A 22,931-nucleotide genomic window follows, 5' to 3' on the forward strand; every position below is an offset into this window, starting at 1 on the left:
AAAAATAAACTTTCAAGAGTCTCTGCACTGTTCTTCAGTCCTTCATCAAGCACTTTTTTGACCAAGGAAAAGTCACAAAGTCGTGATGGGCCCAGAGATGATGCAAACAGTGCAACATGACGAGGTGTTGAGAACCCTGATGAGGATGCAGAGAACAGGCACTTCTCAAAGCAGGGGGAGGACACGTCACATGCAGCCCCAAAACGGCACCACAGAGGGGGTGCTCAGGGACAGCATCCAGAATTCTGAGTGTCCGGAGAATGCTCTTGAGACAACTGACCACAGTGTCCAGGCTGATCAGAGACACCTGCCATGCCAGCTCAAGGCCAGGGAAGAAGGTGCCCTGGGTGGCCTTGGCAGCAGAGGGAGGAGCAGGAGACCACAGGCAGGAGTAACAGGAAAGTCACGGGCCTGGTGGTCTTAGTGTTTTTACCATTTGTAGTTTAACAATTTTATTTGCATTAAAAACACTCTTAAATTTTGACCTGGTTCGGAAAAGTACGTATTGTGAGTTTATTAGCATTGCTGGACCATTTAAAAGTAAGCACGTGATAAAGAGGTGACATTTAGGGATAATAAAAGAGTCTGTTTTCTCAGCAAGTAGAGGGTTAGCACATATCAGATAGACAAGTAGAAAGAGATCAGTGAAACCAAGGAAATTTCACAGTTTATAGATGAAGAGATAGGCGGCAAAAAAGACAAGCAGAGGCAAGAGAGAAAAAAGAGCTGAAACTGAGCAGGCAGGCCATGAAACGCAGGTCTCCGAGCAAAAACCATCAATATAAAAGGCAAATCCTTTTGCAATAACATAGTGCTAAATCGTGACTTCAGTGATTTTGTCTTGTCAAGGGACAATGAAGGTCTTGTCAAGTTTAAAACCTTTAAAACCCTAAACTTGTGCATAATAATACTTTCTGAGAAAACTAAATTTTGCAATTGTGTGTAACAAACCCTTAGCTTACACAGAAGAAAGTCAGTGTTTGTCCTTGATTATTTTTTCTGTTTTTTGAGGTGATGGTGCTAAGTTGTTCATCTACAATAAGAGAACTAATTGTTCGCAAAAGATACAAGAGCATCTTCCTACATGTTCAACAGGCCTACATGCAACTTAATTAAAACTCAGTCACATCTGAGAAACCTTTCCCTCCCATTTTATCTTGCTCATTAAACAGTAAAGAGGTAAGCAGAGTTAGGTTTCCAATAGAGTTAAAAGTCACAATAAACAGAAAATTGTAAAGCTAAGAAGAGTTTCAACAAATTAAAGCTGAAAGGAGAAAAGACTTTCAAATATTCATAACACATATTTACATAACCATATTTGACATGATACCATTTTCAGTCCCATTAAATCAAGGGAGGAGGGGGGCTGAGGATCACGAGACAGGAAGGCACAGTCAGTCATAGCCACAGGGAATCAGTGCTCCGAACACCACCACACAAACACCAAATTTACACAATAAAAATGCAGTGGCGATACAAAGAGTTCTGAAACACACACAACTGCACACATCTGATTGTGAAAGGCAGACCCATGCCTGGTCTTTTCAGAAACAACAGAAAACTAAGCCCTGTTCAACAAACCACTAAGGACAATAACAAGCACTTTAGGTCTCAATAGGGAGCCAGGTTTGGGTACTGAAAATAAGAGCCGAAACAAACGGAAATAATTATACAAAAGTGGGTTGTGGGTCTCACGATAAATCAGCTGGTTAAGGAAAAAAACCCTTTCCTGCTGTGGCACTGAACTCAGCAGAGACAGCCATCACACCTCTGCTCAGTGGTCTGTGGGAGCCCCCAGCCCCAAGTCCCCAGACACGGGGCCCCAGGGCGCAAGCTGGCAACACAGGTGATCCCTCTCTAATCACTCCCTCAGCCCTGTGAAGAAACTTGAAGAAGGGAGCAGGAGCAGTGGAACAGCTGCAGCAGCTTAAGAATCAGCCACAATTCTTCCGCACTTTCATAATTTTCCCAAGTCCAATCGCCGAAAGCAATCCGGGAGCATAGCAGAGAAAGGGAGAGCCAAGCAGCACGGTGAGGAGCTCAGGGGTCAGACCTACAAGTCCCGGCTGTTACACTTACTGCCTGTCGACTCTGCTTCCAATTTCCTTACAGGGAGACAGGGATCATCAAAGAGGCCACAAAAATATCCCCTCCGTGGGCTACAGTGAGGATCAGAGGAGATGCGTTTGTTGCATGATTTTTCACTCAAGTTTTTTTTTTTTAAATTGTGAATAATATTTTATTTAGTGATATTTGTTTACAACTGAAACTGTGGCAATTCAAAATTTATATCCTTGCCCATGAGCTTCTTATAAACACCAGAAAACGTTAAACCTTGGGTTCCACACTGTTGTGCTGTGCTTTACGAGCTGCCTGCCATCTGGCTTCATGCGGATTTTCCTGCCCACAATCTCACTCGGGAAAACCAAGTCCTCCAGGATGGTGTCATGCACAGCTACCAGTGTGCAGCTCCTGGGAAGTTTTTGCTTGTTTTTTCTATAGCTTTTTCAAGTTTGCTTAGGCAGAATTCTCATCTGAGCAATAAAGACAATGTGCTTCCCACTGAACAACTTCTCCAGCTCACATACCAGCAAGGACCTGGATTTTCTGGAGAGATTTCAGTTCAGGAACGGGAACAAAAATTATGATAGCTTTCTGACCACCACCAACTTCAGTTTCCTTGGCGGCCATGATGTTCAGCTTCTGCAGCTGGGCCCTGAGGTCCAAGTTCATCTCCAGTTCCAGGAGGGCCTGGGAGATGCCCAACTCAAACTCAGGGGGCTTCTCACCACTGGGCTTCACGATCCTGCTGGGCCTGGACACAGCCTGGGCCCTGCCAGTGTGGCCAACACCTCAGTCAGACTGTAATACTCATCATCACCCAGGCCTCTAGACATTTTGGCTGCTGCTTTTCTCTACTGTTAGCATTCACCAGGTTCTTCACCTGACTATCAGGAAGAAAGCAAACTTCTTTCCTATCTTCTTTATACTATCACATATAATATTTAATCTTGAAGTAGAATTTAGATGTCTTTGAATAACCTGATGATTTGGAAGGTTATACCTGTATCTACACTCTTAGGAAGTTTTCACAGTGCCAACTCCAACTGCAAACACTGCAGGTTTCAAAGGGACCCAGCTGTGCCAAGCTGCATGTCCAAAATGGTAGCCACCAGCCAACTGTAGCAACTGGGTACTCGAAATGCAGCTTAGTCAGAATTAAGACATTCTATGAGTGTAAAGTCTGCACTGGATTTCCAAGACTTACCATGAAAAAATAATGTAAAACATTTCATTAATAAATTTTCATACCAATTACACGTTGAAGTGAGTTAAATAAGATTATTACTAAAATCAATGAGACGGAATTTAAAATTACACATGTGGCTCATGTCTGTGGTGCTCACTGCTTATCCTGAGCAGCATGGTCACAGAGAGAGGACAGTGACCAAGGCTGCCAAGATCCTCCCATGAGGACTAGGTCCACCTGGAGAAATTCCAGCTGACCTGTCCTAACTCCTGTCTGCCAAGTTAAGTCAGACTCTGCTGGTCATACTCGGAATACAAGCTGCAACTCCAGCTGACTGTTAATATACCTGTTTTCACAGCACTGTGCTTAAAAATGAAGGTTCCAAACTTGAGCCACAGTTTGCCATTTCTATGTTAGGGAAGCATCATGAATTCTGATTAGCTTGGAGGTAACTTGAATCTTGAGAAACCTGTATGCAGGTCAGGAAGCAAGTTAGAACTGGACATGGAACAACAGGCTGGTTCCAAATAGGAAAAGGAGTACATCAAGGCTGTATACTGTCACTCTGCTTATTAAACTTATATGCAGAGTACATCATGAGAAACGCTGGACTGGAGGAAGCACAAGCTGGAATCAAGATTGCCAGGAGAAACAGCAATAACCTCAGATATGCAGATGACACCACCCTTACGGCAGAAAGTGAAGAAGAACTAAAGAGCCTCTTGATGAAAGTGAAAGAGGAGAATGAAAAAGTTGGCTTAAAGCTCAACATTCAGAAAACGAAGATCATGGCATTTGGTCCCATCACTTCATGGGAAATAGATGGGGAAACAGTGGAAACAGTGTCTGACTTTATTTTGGGGGGCTCCAAAATCACTGCAGATGGTGATTGCAGCCATGAAATTAAAAGACGCTTACTCCTTGGAAGGAAAGTTATGACCAACCTAGACAGCATATTCAAAAGCAGAGACATTACTTTGCCAACAAAGGTCCATCTAGTCAAGACTGTGGTTTTTCCCGTGGTCATGTATGGATGTGAGAGTTGGACTGTGAAGAAGGCTAAGCGCCGAAGAATTGATGCTTTTGAACTGTGGTGCTGGAGAAGACTCTTGAGAGTCCCTTGGACTTCAAGGAGATCCGACCAGTCTATCCTAAAGGAAATCAGTCCTGAATATTCATTGGAAGGACTGATGCTGAAGCTGAAACTCCAATATTTTGGCCACCCGATGCGAACAGCTGACTCATTTGAAAAGAGCCTGATGCTGGGAAAGACTGAGGGCAGGAGGAGAAGGGGATGGCAGAGGATGAGATGGTTGGATGGCATCACCAACTCAATGGACATGGGTTTGGGAGGACTCTGAGAGTTGGTAATGGACAAGGAGGCCTGGCGTGCTGCAGTTCATGGGGTCGTAAAGAGTCAGCCATGAATGAGCAACTGAACTGAGTGCACCTGAATCTTCGGGGATCGAGGGTAACACAGTTCTGTCTGGGAGTCTTTGGGCTTCATGGTCCACCGCAACACTGCTGAGTCCTGCCACAGGCCACAGGTGCAAGGCCTTGTACTAAGGTCCACAGAAACAGAGCCCAGAACCAAGGTCACTCTGAAGCTGTGATCATTTGTTACCATTGCCAAAAGCCCCTGATCACCACTAACAAGCTTTCTGATTCCAAATTAGGCAAAGATGCCCACTCCAGTAAACACTCTATAGCACCCCAACCAATCAACTAATGCCAACCTTCCAGCAGGAATTTTCTTTGTCTTGTGGCTATAAAAATTGGCTACCAACTCACAAAAACTGTCGACCCTCCCTGGCCTGTCAGGAGTTGTGCGCTCGAAGTGCCCACTTTCTCTCTGCTCTTTGTTCTTAATAAACTCTTTCCTGCAGTTCTCTGTGTCTGGAAATTCTTTTCTAACCTGCACTCAGACGGCCTCAACAGACACTTAATCACAACTCTCCATTCTCCTCTCATCTGTAAGAAGCTATGCTGGGGTAGGTATGAGTAGTCCCAGTGACTACAGGACTGGGGCCCAGGCTGGACAGAACCCACCTTCCAACCTCAAAAAGTATCTCCATGCCCTCACTCCTCACCGACAGACAAACTCTGAGGTTCATAGAACAGTGACACGTAAAACACATTTACTTTCTGTGTCAACTATTTACCAGTAGTCTTGAAAGAGGTTGACACTGTTTATTCCTTTCTATCTGGCAGCTATCAGTTCAGTTCAGTTCAGTTCAGTTCAGTCGCTCAGTCGTGTCTGACTCTTTGCGGCTATAGGTTATCATAATTTAAAAACTGATATCAAATAAAAAAGCAGTGAAGAAAGCACTGCAAGTAATCAAAACTGACCTCTGCATTAAGGAAACATATTTCTGTTTAAATTAAAAAGTAAGCTGATATTGTAATTTCCTATATCATTCTATAAAAGTATACCAAGTTCCAATACAACCTTTCCAAGAAACTCAAATGCAACCACAGTACAAATGGAAAAACAATTTTGAAAGAGCAAACAAAGGTTTTATATGTCACCCATATATCCACTTTTGCAATCACAATTCTATCTACTTTGGACATTAAAAAAATACTCTGACTGTGTAAACTAGGCTATTCAGACATTCAGAAAGCACAGTCCTGTCAGGCTCGATTTCAGCAGTGTGCAGGAAATCAGGGAAACACAGTTACAATGTATCATTTCCTGCTGTGAGGGTATCAGAAAAATTTACTCAACAGCTGTCACCACTGAAATTGAATGAGTTTCTTTCTACATCTAAATCCCTTGAAAATGGTATCCAACTTATGTTAGCCCAGGTGATTTTGCCTGAAGTTACTCCAATGAGAACAAAATCAATAAAATTCTATTATAAATTGAATGTAAATTATTTTTCCATAAGCACGAAGTTTACTCCATTTTGCGTAAAAAAAAAATTCCAAAAAAGTACCAGCAGACAATATGAAGGATAATGATGCATATTTCCTTACGACTAAGAGACAAGAGGCAGATAAACCCAATAAAAACTCAGGCGGACATGGGTTTCCACATCAAGCGAGGACTACAAACAGCACAATCACTACTCTTCCTTGTTTCAGGCTGGCCTCATCTTTTCCCATGTGTTCCATGTTTTCCTATTTATTCCAATTTCTAAGCGGCAACAGTCCAATGAACTGTAAGAGCGCTGAGATGCATTTCATTTTTCTATCAAAAATACCTGTACCTCACATTGTCAAAAGTCATGGAACTGCACCCTTAAAAGGAGTACATTTCATTGTATGTAAATTATACTTCAATAAAATTTATTTAAAACAAAATATACACATACCATCCCTAAGACAGTAGCTCTACAACACTACATAGGTGTCTTCACCATATACACTTAGGGCCCCCCGAAAAGATCTCTACTTTCATGACTACATTTCTTTATATTTCTTTACACTCTCAGCATATTCTGCAAGTACGTGACTCCCTAAGCAGAGGCTGTTTCGACTGGACTCTGACCCAGGACGGTCAAATGATTACAATAAAGAAAAGGCTGCCGGAGAGACTGGTTATGAAAAGCTGAGGGTGGGTGGGCGTGAAATAAAGCTCTAATACCCAGAAGAACTAAGACACTGAACTGACGGCCACTGTCTCATCTCCCCACAATTCACAGAGGACAGGGCGCTTCTGAGATGGGCTATCACAGGCTGAGGCATGCTGCAGTGTCCCCTCACAGCTGTTCCCTAATAACAGAAAGCCAGGAGCACGAGATTGGGGTTTAGACAGTCACTGTCTCATCTCCCCAACAATTCACAGAGGACGGGGTGCTTCTGAGATGGGCTATCACAGGCTGAGGCATGCTGCAGTGTCCCCTCACAGCTGTTCCCTAATAACAGAAAGTCAGGAGCACAAGATTGGGGTTTAGTGGGGTTTTGGAGGGAGAGGAGATGAAGGGGACAGCTAGGGAGTATGATTATGACAAGTCACATCTAGAGACTCCGTCACACACTTCCTGCACACTCCTTTGCTCTTGCACAGCATTATCAATGGCTCATCATGTTAAGGCTTTCATCCGATAGATCAAAACAGCAAGGTTCATAACAGGTTTGGTTTTATTCTGTTTTTAAATACAGTCTTCAACAATTGTATATGTCACTGGAGGAAAAAAAATGAGGGTCTTTCTAAAATCACACAGTCAAAAATAAAGAGAGGACTCTCCCCAGTTAGCTACTGACTCCAAGAAAGAGTCCCAAGTCCCAAAACAAAAGGCAAAACCAGTACTGAATTTCTACGAAGTATAAAGAGTATTTCATTACTTAGTGTTTCCAAGAGCTTTCCCATGTAATTGACAAAATTCACCAACCTTTTGTCTAAACTACCATCTCACTCAGTCTCAACATTTAGTAACTTAAAACACCTAGTGAGACGTAAATTTCAAAACCTGAAGGGTCTTCTCCCAGCACGGGCTCATCCAGGAGTTTCCCTGAGGTGCAGCCATGTTGCGGTAACAGGGAGAGAGAAAAACAGAGGAGGACAGAGACGCCTTGCTCTCATGGAGCATACACCCCAGACAAACACCAAAATCAAATGAACACGTAAAAATGACCATTTCGGCCAGCAACACTGCTGCGCAGCAAACAGAGCTGAGAGCGTCACAGAGGCCCAGGAATGTGGGCTGGTGACCAGGAGGGGCCCTCATGAGGCTGAGGACACGGTGCACCCTATGACACAGGTCCCCAGGGGCCTCCTGTGGGCAGTGTGTCTGCTGCCCACCGAGCACCACAGCAGCTCAACTACAAACGGGCTTCTTATTCCCTTTGAGTTATCTTTTCAGAGCTGCTTCCTACACAGTAGCTACAAACAGCTGAGAGGGCACCATTCACCTTTGGTGAGTCTGGGCCGTCTGGCTTACTTCAGCCCAATCTATCAAATTTAGTTTCGTTTTTGCTGTGAATTGTGTCCGGTTGCCAGGACACAAACATGGAGACTTGCAAAATTCCCACAGGTCACATGTGGCACCAGCAGCTCACCGCCTGGGCAGCCTGAACACCCCCTGACCGCACGCCTCCAGCAAGGCCGGCACAGGGGCGGCTCCGGGCGATGGGCCCACCTACCCCGAGGGCCGGGCTGCCGCGGCTCAGCGCCCCACATCCCCAGAGGGGCCTGAACCACAGGACCACGGGCATGGCCATCACAGACTAAGAAATCCATAACCATTCATCTAAAAACCGTTATTATACTTTTTAAAATACATGATTATCTAAACACATTTCAAGAATGACAGAGAAACGTGCTATCCAATCCAATAAGCGTCAGTTACGACCGACAATTTAAATTTAAATGAATTAAAATAAAAACACAGGAGCGATACTTCAAGCACTCAACAGCCTAAGCAGCTGCTGGCTACTGGGTTGAGCAGTGCAGGTGCAGAACACTTCCATCATCACAGAAAGTTCCACTGCAAAGCTCTTTAGCTGCTAATATTTCACAGTAACTACCACGTTTTCTCAGGCTTTTAAGGAAAACTGTTTCCCATAGTATCATCACTATTTTGTACTTTGTTAGGGCTTTATGCCTAACACAGTGAAAAATAATTTGTTACTCAACTACAGGACAATCAATATTTTAAAGAAACTCAAAGAGTAAAGAATGGGAAATTTAATAACTACAGGCAATGAAACTACTTGAAAAACATAAATAATCATAAACTTTGCTTTCCAGGAAGACTGACAGCATCCACAAAGCATAAATGCCTAAGAAACCCTGGACTCGCAATGAATGGACACTTGACCCTCCAGCTGGGAACAAGCTGCATGGACACAGCACTGTGGGGGCCGTGGGCCCAGAGTCAGGGGCTGCTCCTATGCTAACAGCCACCATAATTTACTGCAATTACTTTAGTCAAGATTCTCTTTTCTGACCAACAATCAGTTCTGTAAGATCAAAAGTGAATACATATCCCGAGAACCTAACATCATACCTGGCACCAAGCAGTCCTCGTAATGTGTATTAAATCAACGATAAACAAAACTAACTCTTCAGATGCTAAAAGATTTGTGACCCTGCACCTACTCCCAAGTCACAGCCAATACATACAATCTCACTACAAAGTCCACCATTTACAAAGGTATCTATTTGCCTTGGCTGGATGGCCAGTCGAACAAGCAAGGAAAGATTTTCCTATCTTCTTTCTTTATCACTGAAAAGAAAAGCAGTACTTTATATTCTTATAAAAATCACTGTTAACCATTTTTTCAACTTTTCAACATGTTAAGCTAACAAAGTGACCTAACAATAAAACCCCAGGGTAATTCAGTATTGTACATAAATGAAGTGGTTTACTTGTAAAACTGATGAAAGCGAATGATATTAAAAGCTGTCTTCAATCCAAGGGAAAACTCTCACTGTAAAAGGCAGGTCAATGGCTTCCAAAGATGTTCACCCATGAACACGATAGGTTACATAGCAAAGAGGCCACTGAAGATGTAATTAAGATGAGGGACTTTGAGGTGGGGTGATTTTCCTGGGTCTCCATGTGGACTATCCAACCACATGAGCCTATAAAGCAGCAAGCTTCCTCAGGGAGGGGGCAGATATGCAGCCAAGTAAGTCACCCTTGACAAACGAGGACTGGTGCACCACTGCTGGCTGAGGCAGGGGACCACACGAGGACCACAGAGAGGCCACGGGGGCAAGGGCGGCAGAGGCAGGAATGTGGCCCTGGCGACAGCTTGCAAGCGGGGGAGGACCTCAGGCCCACCTCCACAAAGAACTAAACCCGGCCAACAACGCAGGTAAGCGCAGCAGCAGATTCTGCCCCCAAGCCTCCAACAGGAACCAAATCCCTGCTGACACCTCAATTTTAGCCTGGGGAGGCCCCAGTCACACTTCTGACCTGTATGAAAAAAGTAAGTGCTGTTTCGATCCATTCAATTTCTGATAATTTGTTAGGGCTACAATAAAATGTGCTAATCCAGACGCACTATAAGGTTTAAAATTCATTATTCTGAATTCTGTCTTTGTCAAGTGACTGCTTCCCTTGTTAGGCACATGGCCACTCTCTCTCCTCTCCTGCCCCAGGAAGGCGCCTCGCTCCCCGCCCTGCTCGCTGCTGGGCGACGCCTCCTCCTCACGAGTCAGCGCAGCGCCCCTTCTTTGCCAAGCCCTCACCTGGCCACAGACGCAGCTCAGAGTCTGCAGTTTTTCTTCACAGGTTTAGTCAACAAAGAAAGCCTAAATATCCAATGAAACGGGAATGGTGATGTAAAGATAGATATATACATCCTCAACTAAATATTACAAATCACTTAAAATTAGAGCCATGAAAAGTAATCTTCTCCTTTATCATAATAGGTATGATATATTAAGTGAAAATGAACGTTTTTAAAGATTAACCATTTAAATTATTATTACATAAAAATATACACAGAGATCACAACAATTACAAGAAAAACCTAGCAGCAGTTATATTAGTGAGGCGGAATTCGTTTCTATTTTTCCAAATTTTATTGGGTTGGCCAAAAATTTCCTTCAGTTTAAGTAAAAATAAAACACATTTTTCATTTTCACCAAGAACTTGATTGAAAAACTTATTCACCATTTTGTTCTACTACCTTCTGCCACAGGCACTTACATATTACATTCATAAACCTCTTAAATGAAATTAAACACACTTAAATGAAATCAAAATGTAAATTTCTTGAGAACAGAAATTGTGTCATTTTTTTTCCTATTCCAAGCACAATATAGGCACTCAGTTCCTGATGGATGCCACTAATGAAGAGCTTGCATTTCCATAAGAAATTGAAGCAAAACGCTTTCCTGTGGTTAATTTAACTTTTAACTATAGAAGTAAGTTCAGCTAAGAAAATCTGGGCACAATGCCTCTACATTCTCAGAATTATGTATATTGTTTAGCAATATCCCAAATTACTAGGTTGGCAAAATGTTATAATAATTCTCTTTCAACGTCTAAATCCTGTAAAATGACTTGACAATGTCCCTATAGCTACTTTCATTTTTACAGGTATTGGTGTCATCCACCATATTAGTTTTATTGACAAATTTAATTAAAATGCTACTCATCATTCCTCTTTGATCATTAAAGGCACAAACAAAATTAGACCTAATAATGATTTCGATTTCAACCTCCTAATGTTCTTCCCCTCTAGGTTATATTTAAACTATACAGTTCATACAAATGAATGATGATTATTTTTTCTAACAAGATTATCATTATCATCTTTCAAACTAAACAGTACTCTTTCCTATTTTGACCTAAGCAAAAATAAGGTAAGAGAAAAACATTATATTTAAACAGCCTAAAGAGACAATTCAGTATGCTTGAAAGACTTTCACAAGGTTACTTTGTATAATAGGAAGCAACAAACTATGCACATCAGCTACATACAGATGACTCTGACATGGCAATAAAACAAAAACCCATTTGATTTAATAATAGTAAAAACAGCAACATCGGTTGGTGCATATTACACGTAGCATCCAGCCCTGGTTGCCTAGCAACCAGCCATGAGTGAATTCCACAGAGAATGAAAGCCCTAACTGAATGCACAGTTTGTGCATGTTTCAAGGACTCAAGAAGTGTCAGTAGTTAATCTAAATTCTTGTTGATAATGACCACACTGGGGTAGAGGAAGAGGAATCCATCATTATTGCACAGGACTGAGCACTGACTGGAGGTAAGATACAATCTTTTAGGTCTATGTCTTCTGAATTAGTGGTTTTACAGAAGAAAGAAGGTAATAATATGACTTATAAATTATATAAATTATAAGAACTTTATGCAGGAAAAAAGCAACAAAATAGGACTTCTTTGGTGGCTCAGTGGGTAAGAATCCACCTACCAATGCAGGGACATGGGTTCCTTCGCTGGTCCGGGAAGACCCTACCTGCCACGGAGCTACTAAGCCCCTCCACAAGCACTGAGCCAGCACTCAGGAGCCTGAGAGCTCCAACTTCCGAAGCCCACACACCCCCGAGCCTGTGCACAGCCACGAGAAGCCACAGTAACGAGAAGCCCCCACACCGCAACAAAGAGCAGACCCTACTCACCTCGACTAAAACAAAGCCCACACAAAGCAACATAGAATAGTGCAGTTATAAATGAATGAAAAAATTATTTTTAAAAATATCACTGGCATAATAGATATTCATTCATTCAGAACAAAACACATAAGGAAGACCCGTCATGAAAGGCACTTTGCAGCTCTCACACGTTACTGGAGAAATCAGATGAAGAAGCAAGCGGTGACGACAGCACAAGCCCTGGAACCCAGGAGCCAGCCACTGGTTATGACGGGAACACACATAAAACACGAATGGACACCGGGCAGGAGCCAGGTGAGAACCAGGTGGCCAGGAAGAGCCCATCACAGGACGCAAACACAGACAAGTGGTCTTTAGTCGGGTCACAGAAGTAGAGGACGGGGGAAGAGCAGTCCCCGTAGGAGGTGAGCACAGGCCTGGAACTCGGGAGGAGCCCCGGGGCCCCACTGGCAGAAGAAGTCGCGGTGTCAGCACTGAGACAAAGTCCAGTCAGGCCGGTTCCTTCCAGAAGGACCTCATGCACCAGGCTGAGGTGTTCTCACCTCATCCCATGGGAAACTGGGGAGACAAAATCCTTTTAAGCTGAGAAGTAACAGAATCCCTGCAGTGATGACGTGAAATGATACAGAGAGGGCAAAGCCAGCACCAGAGAGAGACACTGGAGTTGGGCTGGGATGGGAGGAGGATACCTCCAGGACACAGAGCTCTCAGGAAGGTTAACAACTGTGCAGGATTCAGGCTGCTCCCAGTCCCTCAAGAGGTTTTCGACTGGACCCCACCCTCCCCACTACAGGGACGGCGGGAGAGGAGGAAAAGAGGGACCGACCGGGGAGGCAGGGGGTAGGATGAGCAATACTGAAAAATACTGGAAATAAACTCCAGGCCAATTTCTGACCAAGCAGTGGCACTCTAGGTTTCAGAAGAATAAAAAGAAACCATAATGGAAAACACTAAAGGTGCTTAGCTACATAAAACTTGAAAATTTATGTATGCTAGATAATGCAACATAATAAAAAAATTTCAGAAAAAAATATTTGTAACAAAAACAATGAAGAGTTACTACCCTTTATATCTAAACTCTGTGCTCATTTGCTCAGTCCTGTCTGACTCTTTGTGACCCTATGTACTGTAGTCCGCCAGGCTTCTCTGTTCACGGGGATTCTCCAGGCAAGAATACTGGAGTGGGTTGCCATTTCCTCCTCCAGGGGATCTTCCCAACCCAGGGATCAGACCCATCCATGTCTCTTATGTTTCCTGCATTACAGAGGGATTCTTTACCCGCTGAGCTACCAGGAAAGCTGGTATTTATATCTAAAGTACATAAGATCAAATAAAACCAAGAAATGCTATCAATAACTAGGCAAAGATAAAGAGAATTAAAACTACCTTAAATAAAATGGATAATTAAAATGTTTTAAAATCACTCTTAATACAGTCAATGCAAAGTACATAATACCAATTGTATCTCTATGGTAAACCTATTAAATTAGCAGCTGTTCACCGTCCCATCTGTTCAGGGTACAGCAACATGGAGGATCTTGTACAATATGAGAGCATAAGAAGAATAAGGTTTTTTAAAAATAAATATACTTAAATATTTAAAATGATTCATATGCTTTGACAAATTCCATTTTTGAAAACCTATGCTGAGGAAACGATCAAAAATACAGATAAAGGTTTACATACAGCATTTTTTGTACTAGTGAAAAGAATGAAAAGTGGTCTAAATACTCCACAATGAATGATAAATACACTATAGGATAACCATACAAGCTAAGCTAAGCTAAGTCACTTCAGTCGTGTCCAACTCTGTGCAACCCCATAGACTCCCCCGTCCCTGGGATTCTCCAAGCAAGAACACTGGAGTGGGTTGCCATTTCCTTCTCCAATGCATGAAAGTGAAAAGTGAAAGGGAAGTCGCTCAGTCGTGTCTGACTCTTCACGACCCCATGGACTGCAGCCTACCAGGCTCCTCTGCCCATGGGATTTCCCAGGCAGGAGTACTGGAGTGGGGTGCCATTGCCTTCTCCAAACCATACAAGAAAATAAAATTAAGCTTTTGGAGAGATTTTAGTAATAGAAAAAATGAAAAAAATAGCTAATTATATAAAAGTATAGTGATGACACGCTTTTCTTCCTCCTTTTCTGTATTTTCTAAGTTTGCTTTTTAAATAATGAGGATAATTTTTTTGTCAATTTAGAAAACAAAACTTATCTGAACTACTCCCAATAAAATATATGCAGGTTCCTCAAGTCTGCCTTAGTCTCACAGTTAAGAAACTGGCTCATTCCCTTTCAAATCTTTCTCAAGTCAATCATCGCTACTCATTTTAACTTAACAACCAGTTCTACACACTTTTATTCAATTAAAAGAACTTTCTATAGTACCCGGAAGTCAAGGGTAACAAGCACATGGCACTAAGAACTTAAATCACAGAATTAAAGGGGGAAAGAAAGAAGAGGAAAAAGGAAACCTTTGTAAAGTTTCTAGCCCTGCAAGGCGCTTCACCCACAGCGGTGCTTTACCCACCGTGCTGGAGGTGCGCTTACAAGCTCGACAGGGTGGCCTTTGTGTTGTTACCTGAGGTGGTTGAGCAGAGGCTGGAGTCTCTCGTCGGACTGCACGGCAGGCAAGGACCTGGCTGTTAACTGAAAGCAGAGAAGTGGGTGAATAACCACACCAAAGGCCTCAGACTGAACTTATTTGAATAATAAATGCAAAATGGGGACAAGAGAATGGAAGGAGAGGGTGTTCCTAAAATTTAAGGACACTGTTCCAATTTTTAAATCAAAGAATTCTAAAGAAAGCTGATCCGTTTTTTCATTAAAGCTAACCATATGACCTGAGCTTTACAGAGTCAATCTTACATATGTCCCTGAGTCTGAAAGGAAACAAAAAGGGGGCAAAACAGAGAGTAAGAGGGAAGTACCCACCTGAGTTCACGAAAAAGCCTCTGGTCACAAAAATATTATCTTTGAAAATAAAAATGGAAAAACTTCTAAATTTATAGCAACCAATCATGTAGCACTGACTCCTAGGATGATGAAGAAATTAGGGAGAGAGACTTTCATTTATAGCTCAGTCACTGTGAAACTGGTTACATGCAGAAGTGTATGCATACACATACACACACACACACACACACACACACAAACATTCATTCCTTCATTTTGACAACCATGTTACTATAAGAAACCAAAAATATCTTATAAACATATGAAGGCAATTCACACATCTCACACTCTAGCAATGTAATGCTCAAAATTCTCCAAGCCAGGCTTCAATAATACATGAACCGTGAACTTCCAGATGTTCAAGCTGGATTTTAAAATGGCAGAGGACCCAGAGACCAAATTGCCAACATCTGCTGGATCATCGAAAAAGCAAGAGAATTCCAGAAAAACATCTATTTCTGCTTTATTGACTATGCCAAAGCCTTTGACTGGGTGGATCACAGCAAACTGTGGGAAATACTTCAAGATATGTGAATACCAGACCACCTGACCTGTCTCCTAAGAAATCTGTACGCAGGTCAGGAAGCAACAGTTAGAACTGGACATGGAACAACAGGCTCGTTCCAAATCGGGAAAGGAGTATGTCAAGGCTGTATATTGTCATCCTGCTTATTTAACTTCTATGCAGAGTACATCATGAGAACCGCTGGGCTGGATGAAGCACAAGTTGGAACCAAGATTATCAGGAGAAATATCAATAACCTCAGATATGCAGATGACACCACCCTTATGGCAGAAAGTGAAGAAGAACTAAAGAGCTTCTTGTTGAAAGTGAAAGAGGAGAGTGAAAAGGATGGCTTAAAACTCAACATTCAGAAAACGAAGATCATGGCATCCGGTCCCATCACTTCATGGCAAATAGATGGGGAAATAATGGAAACAGTGGGAGATTTTATTTTGGGGGGGGCTCCAAAATCATTGTAGATGGTGATTGCAGTCATGAAATTAAAAGGAAGAACAGTTGGAAGAACAGTTATGACCAACCTAGACAGCTTATTAAAGATATTACTTTGCCAACAAATGTCCGTCTAGTCAAATTATGGTTTTTCCAATAGTCATGTATGGATATGAGAGTTGGACTATAAAGAAAGCTGAGAGCCGAAGAACTGATGCTTTTGAACTGTGGTGTTGGAGAAGGCTCTTGAGAGTCCCTTTGGCTGCAAGGAGATCAAACCAGTCCATCCTAAAGGAAATCAGTCCTGAATATTCATTGAAGGACTGATGCTGAAGCTGAAACTCCAATACTTTGGCCACCTGATGTGAAGAACTAACTCATTGGAAAAGACCCTGATACTGGGAACAATAGAAGGCAGAAGGAGAAAGGGACGACAGAGGAGGAGATGGCTGGATAGCATCATCGACTCGATGGACATGAGTTTAAGTTAACTCCAGGAGTTGGTGATGGACACCCAAGCCTGGCATGCCACAGTTCATGGGGTCGAAATGAGTTGGACACGACTGAGTGACTGAACTGAACTGATCTGAAGGCAATTCAAAGTATTCAACACTGAAATATGACCCCCAACTGATCTATAAACAATATGTAAGGGCCAAAACCTTATTCCTAAATATTGTGTGTCAGGTTGAAAGTGTATCATGGAAATGTGAGCCTCTGATATATTTTAGTGCAATAATATTAACATTATATGTCCCTGTACCTATATTTCTCTCTTTTCTTGAGGAAGTCCTCTTATTCTATAAGAATTTGAACTAAAGAAATTTAAAACATTCATTCAAAGTAATAAGATACTTAAGTCACCTACATAAAACACCATAAGTAAAAGATTTCTTTTGGATTCAACTGTATCAAATATACAGCTCTTCTATTCTACTAATAAATCATTTGATAATTCACAAAAGAGAACCTTCTTAAGACAAAAAAAGAAACTAAAGGATATCCTCTGGTTTTATACAGGGTATCAGTTCAGTTCAGTTGCTCAGTCCTGTCTGACTCTTTGTGACCCCATGGACTGCAGCACCCCAGGCTTCTGTTGTGTCCATCACCAACTCCCGGAGTTTACCCAAACCCATGTCCACAGAATCAGTGATGCCATCCAACCATCTCATCCTCTGCTGTCCCTTTCTCCTCCCCCCTTCAATCCTTCCCAGCATCAGGGTCTTTTCAAATGAATCAGCTCTTTGCATCAGGTGGCCATAGTACTGGAGTTTCAGCTTCAGCATATATATAGGGTAACCTGTCTCTTTAATCATTTTATTAATTTAAAGTAATTCATCAATTAATTTAATCCATCAAACCTAATTTTCAACATTTTATAAATAAAACTATTGCTTTAAAAAATCTAATAAATACTATATTATTTATAGTATACTCAGGTGAAAAATGTTGACTAAAATGCAAAATATGGAGTTATTTTTATATATTGTGTCTAATAATAATGAAAAATCCTAATTTTGTAAGTCAAAATATATGAACAGTTAATAAAGTGAGACAGTCTGCTACAATTTCAGTGCAACCAAAAGACTCTTAGTATCCCAAAGAAATGTTAAGTCTACTAGTTCATGACAATAAAATTTTATTAAGGTTTTATAAACAAAACACTTTACTACACCCTATATCTGCTAATGTCAAATCTCTTTACAAAATGTCATTTTCATTGTTCAAGAGGTTTCATGGTTCAGAACTAAAGCTATGCTCTAAAATGGCTAAAATAATTTATTTAGATATTTCAAAATCAATTTTCTGAAAACAGATGAAGCAGACAGTCTAGGCTTTTTCAGTTGCTCCTGTCAATCCATGTAGCGTGATTCCTAATCAACCCATGTTTCCTAAATGAAAGCAAGCAGACAGAAACACCAGCAAAATATTTATAAACAGCTCTTCAATCCGTGTAGGAAATATTTCTAAATCATACTCCCATCTCCACCTGAGCCTCAGTTTCCTTTGTTCTGGACTATGGAGACAGCATCTCCACTCACCATGTTTCTGCCTCCAATTCCTTCCTTCTACACCAAGACCAGAGTGAAATTTTCAAAATGAAAGTTACCCACTTCCTGAGTTAAAATCAGTTAAAATTCCCACAGGCTAACATCATGATACCTACTCTCTCATCAGATAGCTTCCTAGAAACCTCCACTTGTGCTGAACTGTCAAGATAAAGTGGACGACTGCTCAGCGTCTCCACCAGATGTAGCAGGGCAGAGCAGGCAGAGACGGGCCCCAGCTCCAGTTTCCAAAACGCAGCCTCAACGATCCGGTCCTCTGCCCACCTCTTCCCAACCCCAAAAACCTATCTCCAAGTTTGAATCACTTACAATAATAATTCCTAAAACAAGGATCAATGTTCTGGGTAAAATCATCTCAAGGAAGATTTCTGAGTTTTCCAAAGGTTCTGCTTTCAACTTGTGAAACAAGTAGCATTTGCAAAAAGAGCACACATCTCAGATTAGGGTTTTGTCAATGAAACTGAAACCACAGTGAATGGGAATAATGTCAGAGATAAGAATAAAATTCCTGCCTTCAAGAATAAACCTAGTCTTGTCTTCAAAATGATAAAATGAACTACCAAAGATTATTCATTTATTTTAGTACTAAAAATACATCTCACAAAATTGGTTCAAGCAGAGTAGAAAGACGTGAGCTCATCTCCTGCAAGAACACCAAAATCTCAACTAGCTGTTCAACAACCATCAGCAGAAGGACACTGGAACCCACCAAAAAAAAAGACACGCCGTTTCCAAGGACAAAGGAGAAGCCACAACAAGATGGGGGTATAACCACAGTAAAAGCAAATCTCACACCTGCCAGGTGGGCAGCCACACTGGAGATCTGTAATTGCTGTGAAGACTCTAGGCCCCACATCAGGCTTCCCAGCCCAGGGACCTGGCAAAAGACTGGGAATCCCCAGTGAGCCTGACTGTGAAGGCCAATGCGATTTGATTACAGGACTTCCACAGGACTGGGCGAAACAGAGACTCCACTCTGGAGGGCACAAACAGACCCTGTGTGCACCAGGACCCAGGAGAAAGGAGCAGTGGCCCTACAGGAGCCTGAGCCAGACCTTCCTGTAAGTGTCTGAGGGCCTCCTGCAGAGGATGGGTTGTCAGTGGCCTGCCACAGGGACAGGCACCAGCAGCAGCAGTCCTGGGAGGCACGTGTCGGCCACACATTGGGGCAAATCCCCTTGGAGGTCGACATCAGCCCCACCACAGTGCTTGCCGGCTGGCACCGGTGGTAAAAACCCACCTGCCAATGCAGGAGAGGTAAGAGACACAGGTTCGATCCCTGGGTTGGGAAGATTCCCTGGAAGAGGGCATGGCAATCCACTCCAGTATTCTCGCCTGGAGAAACACATGGACAGAGGAGCCTGACAGGCTGCAGTCATAAAGTCACAGAGCCAGACGTGACTGAAGCAACTTAAAGTGAAAGTGAAGTCGCTCAGGCATGTCTGACTCTTTGAGACCCCATGGACTGTAGCCTACCAGGTTCCTCCATCCATGGGATTTTCCAGGCATGAGTACCAGAGTGGGCTGCCATTTCCTTCTCCAGGGGATCTTCCCAATCCAGGGATTGAACCCGGGCCTCCCACATTGCAGACAGACACTTTACCCTCTGAGCCACCAGGGAAGCCCCTTAACACCCACCAGGAAGCAACTTAACACCCACACAAAGCCTACAGACTCCATGACTGAGTCACCTCAGGCCAAACAACTAACAGGGAAGGAGCACAGCCCCATCCATCAGCAGACAACTGGATTCTCTACTGAGCATGGCCCTGCCTACCCGGGCAAGTTCCAGTTTTCCCCACAGCCAGTCCTTCCTTCCCATCAGGAAGCTTGCACTAGCCTCTTACACTCATCCACCAGAGGGCAGACAAAAGCAGCAAGAACTATAATCCCACAGCCTTGAAAACCACACTCACAGAAAACTAACCAAAATGAAAAGAAATGGGACTATGTCCCAGATGAAGGGACAAGATAAATTCCCAGAAAAAGAACTAAATGAACTGGAGACAGGCAACCTTCCAGAAAAAGAATTCAGAGTAACAACAGTGAAAATGACCCAGGATCTCAGAAAAAGAATGAAGGCAAGGATTGAGAAGATGCAAGAAAAGTCTACCAAAGACCTAGAAACAAACAGAGATGAACAACACACCAGAAGGAATCAATAGCAGAATAACTGAGGCAGAAGAACAGATAAGTGACCTAGAAGACAGAACGGTAGAAATCACTGCTGCAAAATATAATGCGGAAAAAAAAGTATGAAATAAATGAGGACAGCCTGAGACACCTCTGGGACATTACACACACCAATATTCACATTATAGGAGAAGAGGAGAAAGGAGAAGAAAGAAAAAAAGGACCTGAGAAAACATTTGAAGACTATAGCTGACAACTTCCCTAACACAGGAAAAGGAAATAGTCAAGCAAGTCCAGGAAGCACAGAGAGTTCCAGGCAGGATAAACGTAAGGAGGAACACACCAAGACACACAGTAATCAAACTGACAAAAATTAAAGACAAAGATAAAATATTAAAAGCAATAAGGGAAAAAAGACAAGATACAAGAGAAATCCCATGAGATTATCAGCTGACTTCTCAACAGAAGCTCTACAAGCACAAAAGGAATGGCACGATGTATTTCACGTGATGAAAGGGAAGAACCTACAACCTAGAACACTCTACCCAGCAAAACTCTCGATCAGATTTAATGGAGAAATCAAAAGTCTTACAGACAAGCAAGAGTTAAGAGAATTCAGTACCACCCACTCCAGCACTCTTGCCTGGAAAATCCCACGGATGGAGGGGCCTGGTGGGCTGCAGTCCATGGAGTCGCTAGGAGTTGGACACGACTGAGCGACTTCACCTTCACTTTTCACCTTCACGCACTGGAGAAGGAAATGGCAACCCACTCCAGTGTTCTTGCCTGGAGAATCCCAAGGACGGGGGAGCCAGGTGGGCTGCCATCTATGGGGTCGCACAGAGTCGGACACAACTGAAGCGACTTAGCAGCAGCAGCAAACCAGTTTTACAACAAATGCTAAAGGAACTACTCTAAGCAGAAAACACAAGAGAAGGAAAAGACCTACAAACAATAAAGCCAAAACAATTAAGAAAATGGCAATAGCATCATCCATATCGATAATTACCTTTAAATGTAAACAGATAAAATGCACCAGCCAAAAGACATAGACCGGCTGGATCAATACAAAAACCAGATATGATGTCTGTAAGAGACCCACCTCAGATCTAAGGATACTTACAGACTGAAAGTATGGGGCTAGGAGAAGGTATTCCACACAAACAGAATTCATTAGAAAGCTAGAGTAACAATACTCATATCAGACAAAACAGACTTTAAAACAAAGACTGTTATAAGAGACAGACAGGGACACTACCTAATGATCGAGGGCTCAATCCAAAAAGAAGATATAACAGTTATAAACATATATGTACCAACATAGGAGCACCTCTATAGATAAGGCAAAAACTAACAAAAAGAGCACACATCTCTGCATGTTAATGACATGAGGTAATAACGCTATTCCAAAGCTCTTTAGAGTGAAAGCCATCTGCTGACCTTTTGATGCCAAAATGTAAACTTCATTTTAGGGACTGCTGTTTCCACTGTTTCTTCTGACAGTCCTCTATAGGCCCAAGTTGCTACTACTATATCCGCTGGGCTATGAGGGGTCAGAAACTTGCAACTGTGTAATCCCATTAATTGATGAAAATAAAGAATATCTAGGTTCATCTATGCCATAGTGTAGATTCCACATATAACTGTATTCTATATCCTATGATAAACCAGAATGGAAAAGGTTGTTTTAAAAAAGCATGTATGTATACATGTATATAACTGAATCATTTTGCTATACAGCAGAATTTAATACAACACTGCAAATCAATTACACTTTAATTAAAAATTGATAACCATAAAAAGTTTTATGTGTATACTTTTCATACTAAAGCTTTTCAAATTCCTGCTTTGAGCAAATCTAAATCTAAATCAAAAACTAATAAATCACAACTGTCAGCCTTCCAAGAAAGCGATATACAATCATAACAAGATTTTCAACATTAAGGACTTTCCTCTACAACCTGAAATGAGTATTTGTCTAGTTTAAATAGTCTTTGGTTTCTATGCATGTTTAGCACTTTGTTTTGACAGAAAATACAATGGCGTCCTTGACACACAAATCACCAACAATGAAAGATAAAGATCTATCAGAGTTTATATCTGCAAAGCCTAAATGCAGGGTCTATGTCAGGGCTATTTCATGGGAATCATAATAAAATTTGGCATAACATGTATCTTATTTATTATTGTTGAGAGGTCAAAGGTGAGCTCTTAAGATGTCTTCTCATTAAAAATACATGTAAGACACTGAATTAATGCAAGGTTTATACTGTTTTTTGGCAAGTATTATATACTACTGACTCTTAAATAAACTTCATTACAAAGATGATTATCGTTTAGTAAATCTTCCATTTTGCCATATGTGAAATAATATGTTTTGCCAACTAATAATTCTCCTTTTAATGACATTAAATACCACACCGATCCAAAGGCTCCAAAGGTAAAAGCACGTCGGGAGGACTCTGGCCCACCTCGTCATCTCCTCCTGAGGAAACAATCCCCTCAGCAGGAGCGCAGGCCCTACAGACG

General features: G+C 42.0%; 1 protein-coding gene and 1 pseudogene across 5 annotated transcripts in view; both read right to left on the reverse strand.

Annotated features, from left to right (window-relative positions):
* PRIM2 (DNA primase subunit 2) overlaps positions 1 to 22,931 on the reverse strand; it is a 304,068-nt gene that overhangs the window by 106,091 nt on the left and 175,046 nt on the right. For all 5 annotated transcript variants that reach the window (XM_069564045.1, XM_069564046.1, XM_069564043.1 and 2 more), the window contains one exon: positions 14,872 to 14,939. In XM_069564045.1, the coding sequence (XP_069420146.1) occupies positions 14,872 to 14,939 (68 nt within the window). The remainder of the gene's footprint in view (positions 1 to 14,871; positions 14,940 to 22,931) is intronic.
* On the reverse strand, positions 2,258 to 8,410 carry LOC138425874 (small ribosomal subunit protein eS7-like; annotated as a pseudogene).

The sequence above is a fragment of the Ovis canadensis genome, chromosome 20, assembly GCF_042477335.2.
Source record: "Ovis canadensis isolate MfBH-ARS-UI-01 breed Bighorn chromosome 20, ARS-UI_OviCan_v2, whole genome shotgun sequence".
Classification (NCBI taxonomy): domain Eukaryota; kingdom Metazoa; phylum Chordata; class Mammalia; order Artiodactyla; family Bovidae; genus Ovis; species Ovis canadensis.